This window comes from Anarrhichthys ocellatus, unplaced genomic scaffold, assembly GCF_004355925.1.
Source record: "Anarrhichthys ocellatus isolate YVR2014 unplaced genomic scaffold, GSC_Weel_1.0 scaffold26, whole genome shotgun sequence".
NCBI lineage: Eukaryota > Metazoa > Chordata > Actinopteri > Perciformes > Anarhichadidae > Anarrhichthys > Anarrhichthys ocellatus.
Window position 1 is genome coordinate 408,828 of NW_022280056.1, and position 7,588 is coordinate 416,415.

The 7,588-nt window shown below is 46.7% G+C and overlaps 2 protein-coding genes across 4 annotated transcripts in view; both read left to right on the forward strand.

The window, feature by feature from the left end:
• recql5 (RecQ helicase-like 5) overlaps nt 1-2,327 on the forward strand; it is a 12,249-nt gene extending 9,922 nt beyond the window's left edge. For both annotated transcript variants that reach the window (XM_031861926.1, XM_031861927.1), the window contains exons 17-19: nt 52-264; nt 351-423; nt 511-2,327. In XM_031861926.1, the coding sequence (XP_031717786.1) occupies nt 52-264; nt 351-423; nt 511-635 (411 nt within the window). In that variant the 3' untranslated portion in view covers nt 636-2,327. The remainder of the gene's footprint in view (nt 1-51; nt 265-350; nt 424-510) is intronic.
• Nucleotides 2,328-2,421: 94 nt separating this feature from the next.
• The window catches only part of cdr2l (cerebellar degeneration-related protein 2-like), a 9,347-nt gene continuing 4,180 nt past the window's right edge, over nt 2,422-7,588 (forward strand). Inside the window, exons 1-4 of one of the 2 annotated variants that reach the window (XM_031861929.1) lie at nt 2,422-2,845; nt 5,569-5,681; nt 6,747-6,895; nt 7,333-7,497. In XM_031861929.1, coding sequence (XP_031717789.1) covers nt 2,767-2,845; nt 5,569-5,681; nt 6,747-6,895; nt 7,333-7,497 — 506 coding nt within the window. In that variant the 5' untranslated portion in view covers nt 2,422-2,766. Of the gene's footprint in view, nt 2,846-4,846; nt 5,036-5,568; nt 5,682-6,746; nt 6,896-7,332; nt 7,498-7,588 lie in introns of those variants that run through there. The other variant, XM_031861928.1, reaches the window with a different exon arrangement.

Consider the following 7,588-nt stretch of genomic DNA (forward strand, 5'->3'; position numbering starts at 1 on the left):
TGTGTGTGTGTGTGTGTGTGTGTGTGTGTGTGTGTGTGTGTGTGTGTTCAGTTGACAGATGATATGGAAGCGAACATAGAGTCGTCTCCTCCGGCGAAGCGCAGCCGCCCCGCAGACAGAAGAGTAACCTTCAACCCCAACGTGCAGGAGAGGGCCCTGCTGCCCGTCAGCGAGCCGCCCGAGCCTGTGACGCTGAAGGAAGCGGCTGACATCGTGGTCCACTACCTGGACCCCTTTTACACCAAGGGAAGGTTTGCCACCAAGGTGAGAGAGACGAACATCACTTCATGTTTTGCAGAAAAGCCGTGCGAGATGAAAACTCAGCTCTTGTTTTCTTTTGTGCGCCGCAGGAGTTGTTTAAGTCCTTCGCCCGCTACTTGTCTCACCTGCTGGCAGAGGGGAGGAGTCAGGGGAAAGGCCAAGGTGACCAGGGGGGGTAAATGATGTGAGGCTTGTGCTCCGCTGCATGCTGCGACGTACTCCTCTCTAATGCTGCTCTCTGTGTCTCAGTTAAAGCAGAAGCCAAAGTTCTCATCAAGAAGTTCTTCAGCGGAGTGGAGCGCTGCGAGAGCGAGGCCGACTGGAAGCACCTCAAACGACCGCACAGCTGTAAAACCACAGAGAACCAGCAATGATGGGAAGTGGGAACGTACGGTTTTGTCAGTGCCTCAGCTTGTCTCTGGTCCCAGTGAACTCAGGCTTCACCACAGATGCCTGTCGACCTGCTTCATGGTTCATTTGCTGCTGGAGTTCTGCTTTTTTTCAGGCTCGTTGCTGCCGCAGTAGCTTATGTCAATAATTAAGCAATAACACGTGGGCTGTTTCAGCTTGAGAGAGCAGAGGTACATCTGTGTGCATGCGAATGGGAGGAGTCTTGTTTGTATGTTTCGGCTATTAACTGAAAATTGTGGGAACAGCTTTTTTTTTTTTTTAGTCGTTTATTCGTTTCAGGACAGACTGGCACTTTTGTTGTGCTGCACTCTCCTTAATTCAAGTCAATATGCACTTACATCTTCAGTAAAACATGCTTCAAGTCTCTGCAAGCTGATTTGAAAGGAACCCAAAGGCCTCTTGGAATAAAGAAGTCTAAAGCCATGCTAGCAGCTCTGTGGCGCTAAACTGAACGCTAACAGAACATTTGCTAATTTAATTAGCACTGAACACAAAGTACAGCTGAAGATAATGGGATTAGTCATTTGGTCATAAACAGAATTAAAATGTTGACCCGACGGTGCTGGATGAAAAGTCAGGGGATCACCACTAGGGTTCATCCTCTGGGGAGCATTTAATATGAACCAAAGGACATACCAGCTGATATGTTCATCCACAGAGTTCGCAGCATGGCTAGAAACACGTCGTGTAAATGGTTGACAGCAATGTGAAGAACACATGGTTTGAAGTAAATGGGACTGAAACATACAGGAACAGTTATCTGACATTAACCAGACGATTCTGTGCTATTGGAGCCTGATGGATATTTTTTACTGCTGCTACATGTGATGTCTTTGGCTGCTGGACTGCAGAACAAAGAACAAAGTAAGTGTACAACAATGAGATACTGTATGATGTGAAACTGTCTGTTTTGTTTTTTTTTTACTAAAGATAAACTACATTAATTTATATTTTCAGGTTTGTTTCTTGGCAAAGGGATCATTTTGCAGAACGTTTCTTTTTTCAGTAACATGAGTTCCGATAAGGGAAATGTTGCTTAGTCATGGTGCCTGTGAGAGGACACAGTCTCTGTCTCCACAGAGGAAACACAAAGACTACTGGAGCTGATGGACACAGAGGTCTGAACAGTCTATGTACTCTTTGCTCCTAAATGTTTACAATAAATAATCTACGCTGAACAGGACTAACCGCAGTGTGAGAATCGTACTGTCTGTTAATTCACCAACACAAATGTCTTGAACTGGAGCTCTGGGGGACAAAGGGGGGAGACGTCCGTGATGGGGACGCTGTCAAATAGACGGTGACGTCACCTCCAGTGGTGCTGCCTTCAATGCCCCATGTAATTTACGGCCTCCCTACATCTAGACTATGAAAAGGAAGGGTTGCAAATAGTAGAAACATGACAGTAGTGCCCCATTTAAAGAGACAGTTCCCCCCAAAACCAGAAACGCATATTTCCTTTTACCTGTAGTGCTGTTTATCGGTCTAGAATGTTTGTTTTGGTGTAAGTTACCTAGTTTTGGAGATATTAGCCGTAGGGATGTCTGCCTTCTCTTTAAGATAATAATCTTATAATTGGAAATAGTTTCACGTGGGGCTTACAAACAGTTGGATGTTATAATGATACAACTTTAAATAAACATGTCAGATTCAAATTTAAAGTCAATTAGCCTCACTAATCTGGGACGATGGAGTCGGTGTTTAAATGCAATGCTGCAGCAGGGTAAAGAGTAAATCCAGCATTTCCGACAGCACGTGAACGCAGCAGCATCATTGAGCCGCTGAGCGGAGATCGGGCGGCCGAGCTGCTCATCACAAACAGAAGAACCACCACCGTGGCTGTCCAACAGCTGCTCTGCACACCGGTTCATTTCAGGTGTGCAGGTGTGAGCGGCCCGATCACGTGGTTTCGGTTCACATTGATACGCGGTCCAAGAAGCAGGTGCGCTGCCGGGGGGGGGGGGGGGGTTCGTCTCAAAGGGTTACACACTCGGGGAGGCTGCGCCGCTGCTGTTTGTTGTCACTTCCGCTCGAGCATGCCCGTGAATTAACAGATCACATCGCCGAAGAAGAAGAAGTTGTTGATCAGCTTCGATGCTCCGTGCAGGAAGGATGGAGGAGTTTATCACAGAGGAAGAGGAGCCGTGGTACGACCAGCGGGACCTGGAGCAAGGTGAGACCCCACTCCTCCTGTCTTAGGGTGGGTGGGTGTAACAATGCCCCACACACAACCACTGGTGTTCTGCCTCGGCTTTTAGGATACATAGATGCAGGAGGGGGTGGATGGAGGTTGCATTCACTGTAAAAACACATTTCATGCACGTGTGCACGCGCGGTGACAACTGTAAATCCATCTCTGTCTGTCTCTGCATCTCGAATCCGGATCTGCGTTTCTGCTCTCTTCCTCTGCCAATTATTTTGATCTTGTCAGTGATGTTTCCCAGAATAGTCCTGCCTGTCTGTCTGCGTGTCTGCCTGCCTGTCTGCCTGCGTGTCTGTCTGCGTGTCTGCCTGCCTGTCTGTCTGCGTGCCTGTCTGCCTGCGTGTCTGTCTGCCTGCGTGTCTGCCTGCGTGTCTGTCTGCGTGTATGCCTGCCTGCCTGCGTGTCTGCCTGCCTGCCTGTCTGTCTGCGTGTCTGTCTGTCTGCGTGTCTGTCTGTCTGCGTGTCTGTCTGCCTGCCTGTCTGCCTGCGTGTCTGTCTGCCTGCGTGTCTGTCTGTGTGTATGCCTGCCTGCCTGTCTGCCTGCGTGTCTGTCTGCGTGTCTGCCTGCCTGCCTGTCTGCGTGTCTGTCTGCCTGTCTGCCTGCGTGTCGGTCTGCGTGTCTGCCTGCCTGTCTGCCTGCGTGTCTGTCTGCCTGTCTGCGTGTCTGTCTGCCTGCGTGTCTGCCTGTCGGTCTGCGTGTCTGTCTGCCTGCGTGTCTGCCTGCCTGTCTGTCTGTCTGTCTAAGTGAATGTTGTTTCTGTTTCATCTTCCTTCTCGCAGGGTCACATCTTACATCGCAGTACTCCTCTCCTCCTAGTTTGCATCTATCAAACACTGTTTATTCATTCTGCTGTGTTGTGGTGAAGCACTGCTCATCTGTGTGGAGGCATGATTTATGTTGTGTGAGGGGAAACATGCAGAAAACAACCTGAATTTTGTAGTTGTTTGATCAGTGATTGACTTTTTTGTCTATTTTTCACCACGAAACAGACGAGCAGGGATGCTTGTGGCCTTAAATGAACAAAGCAAAGGCAGGAAATCGATGTGAAGTGCCTTTCCCTGATGCATAAAGTGATGCGCTGTGTTATCAGCTCTCTCAGTAACGACTTAAATGGACTCTCATCGACGGCGTGTCTCTCTGCAGCGCTGGCCTCAGCATCACCCCCATCCCCCGATTACCTGCTGACCCACTCCACTAAAGCAGCTTTGTGTCTCATCATCTCATTGTACATCAGACGGGCAGGTGTGTCGCCATACTGCCTGCATCTCATCTCGGCATTATTCAGCATGTCCAGTCAATAAGCCCCTGGCTGATCTGATTAGGGAGCCCCAGACTAGACCTCCTTAGTCGGGATCAGAGATTTCAGATCAAGCTCACGTCGTCCTGCATGGGCTCAAAGCCGGGGCAGGATTTTGCCCCAGAAACGCTGCTGTTATGCAACTTCTCTGGCGGCCGGCTCTGAGATTCGGTGACCCCTGTGTTCATTATGATCTGGCAAACGTATGAAGTGTGTCTGGGCAGATGGGCGGTGTGTGATGATGTCATGTGATTGAACGTGAGGACAGTCACGGATGCAGGCCATGCCTGTCTTTGTGACGTGGTCGGCCCCTTTGTGTCATTAGCTGATAGGTGGCGATCGTTGTTTCCTTCAGCACTGCCTGCTTCTTGCTCCCCTCATCCGTCCGCACAATTCTGAAATTACATAACTAAGACTCGGCACGTGTCGGCCCCTCAGGAACCCGGGGGGGGGGGGGGCTCACTGTGCTCTCTCCTCACACACTCTCACTCAGCTCATTATCACTCTGTGTTTCAGAACAGAGTTCTGTTATCAGTTCTGCATTGTTGAAACAGGAAATGATTACAGCCTGTCCCTGTCTCCCTCAGCAGTGCTGGAGGCAAATGTAACAACGCAGGCGTGTGATGATACTTCAAACCTACGTTGACGTGTGTGTGTGTGTGTGTGTGTGTGTGTGTGTGCGTGTGTGTGTTCCTGTCATTGCTCACGCACAACACCGTGGTGGTAAAACACTGCTTTCATGTCCAGTAATGAGTGTCCATGGCTCTCTGTTCCTTCCTGTCGTTCCACTGCTCCAGTGCTGTGGTGTTGTGGGCTCCGAGGATGCAGAGCCAGCAGGATTCTCCTCCTCCTCCTCCATCCAGTGAGGCTTTTTTTCACCAGAGATGAATAATGTACGCTTCAAGCTGTACACCCTCCCACAGCAACTGTGGGAGGGTGGCTCCTGTTGTGTTATCACTACTCAGAACAACCCCCCCCCCCCATCCATCATTCTCCTTCAGTATGTTGTGGTTAGATGTGTTTAGCTCTGTTTTAAGGCTTGTTATGTCTTTTGTTTGTCATAATAAAAATATCAAACGTATGATAAATAGTCAGTTCCTGCAAAAATGTTTGTCTTTATTCAGAAACTTGCCAAAAAAAAAAATCAAAATTTTAAGACAGAATGTCATGTTTCCCAATTTAAATACATTTTCAAATGAAAGTAGGCTGATCAGGAAGGGTTCACATGTTTAATGTGTAGCTCAGCTGCAGTGAGTGCTTCTTCATAATGCACTTGTTAAAATCGATCCTGGGGACAAGAAGCAGTCTCGGCCACTGTGCGGTGAACTCCTGTGCTCGGCAGACTCGCCACTGTCCGGTGTTTACGTCCGTTCTTCTTTCTCTGGTTCCCGTCAGACCTGCACTTGGCAGCCGAGCTCGGCAAGACCCTTCTGGAGCGCAACAAGGAGCTGGAGGACTCCCTGCAGCAGATGTACATCAACAATGACGAGCAAGTGCAAGAGATAGAGGTACGCTCGTCCCACGTATCGCAACTCTGCGAGCGCGTGTTTCAGCTAATTATTGAAACGCTTGAAGCACGGCAAGAAGAATGAAAAATAGCAATTAAGACAAAAAGTGTTTATTTTGTAGACGTGAGAGGATAATGCGAAATTCCTGGATCTCTCTCGTCTTCACAGCTCAAAGACGAGACTTCTCATTAGTCACAAGCCATCTGAGGTGTGACTGTCCTATATGTGTATATGTATAGTATGCCATAAAAATGTCCTAGTATAGCCTGTTATAAAATGTCATAATAGAGTTATAGTATTGTTTGTTATAATAAATGTAAAATAAAAAAGTAATATTATTGTATGCCAATAAATGTAAACATATCAGAGAATAATTTGACATAGTCCCAGTATAGTATGACGTGAAAAAGTTATATTATAGTATTCCATATTACTCTAAAAAATATCAGTGTAGTATTTAAAAAATATACCTTAACAAATTTAACTATAGTATGTAATAAAAAAGTCATGTATGATATGCCATAAAATGTCATGAGAAAGTGTTATATTTAAATATTATGGAAAAGTAATTTGGCCTCATGCAAGAACATTTTCATACTGTTTGACTTTTTTCGACATACTATACTATGACTTTTTTGACTTTCGACATGCTATATAGTAAAGCTTGTCAAAAAACATCATAGTATAGCGTGTGGAAAAAGTAAGTTATTGGATGTCGACATTTTTTTATTTTTTAATGTATAGTATTTAGAAAAAAGTAAAAAAATCATGTGTTGAAAGGTTGAAATCACAAAAAGTGTCAAATATGTCAAAAAGGCTTGGTATATCCAAAATGCAATTGTATAGTATGCAATAAATCATGTCATAAAAATAAAACTAATTAATAAAGTGATGGGTCATAAAAAGGTCATTGCATAGTAAAGTTGTGTCTTTAACGCCATAGTACCCCATGCATACGGTGTTACAGATGACTGGCATACTACTTTACCTCCTGGGGTACAAGCATCCCTGATGTATCTCGTCACTAATCAACTAACTTTAATCTTAACCGTGTCTCCCTCGCAGTACCTGTCCAAGCAGTTGGAAATGTTGAGGGAGATGAACGAGCAGCACGCAAAGGTGTATGAACAGCTGGATGTGACGGCCAGGGAGCTGGAGATCACCAATGAGAAGCTGGTGCTGGAGAGCAAGACCTCGCATCAGAAAATCGACAGGTGATGAGAATGTGTCTGCAACAAGAATAAAGTCACAGGTCACCCTCACCGCCATCACGTAACAAAGGTCTTTAAACCAAACCAGCGTAAACCAGCTCGAGGCTGGTACACCGATACATCACAATGCTAAGAACTTCACATCGCTCCACATTTCTGCTGAAATTACGACAATTGTGTGTTTACAAAGGGAAACTAGAGGACTTAACATTTTTGCTATCCTCAGCGTCGCCATAATCATAATCAGGGGTCGAAGTTCTTTACAAATCACATTAGTGGTCCTAATGCTAAAGATTTCAATGGCTGCCTCTGTTCTCTCTCAATATGCTCCTTCACATTCTTTATGGTGCAACAGTGGCTCACTGTAGCTTTAGGAGAACGGTGTGCTCAGCAATGACGTAACAAGCTCTGAACAAACGTTTGTGTGTGTGTGTGCCCAGGTTGACGGGCACCATGGAGACCTTGCAGGGTCAGGTGGACAGCCTGACGGCTCGGGTGGAGGAGCTGCGGACTCTGGAGGAGCTGAGGGTCCGCAGAGAGAAGACGGAGCGACGCAAGACTGTGCACTCCTTCCCCTGCCTCAAAGAGCTCTGCACTGCGCCAAGGTCACCATCAGCAGTTCCTCTTTCTAGTGTACAGCATGTGTGAGCAACACAGATGTGTATGATGCTGCTACAACACAGATGTGTATGATGC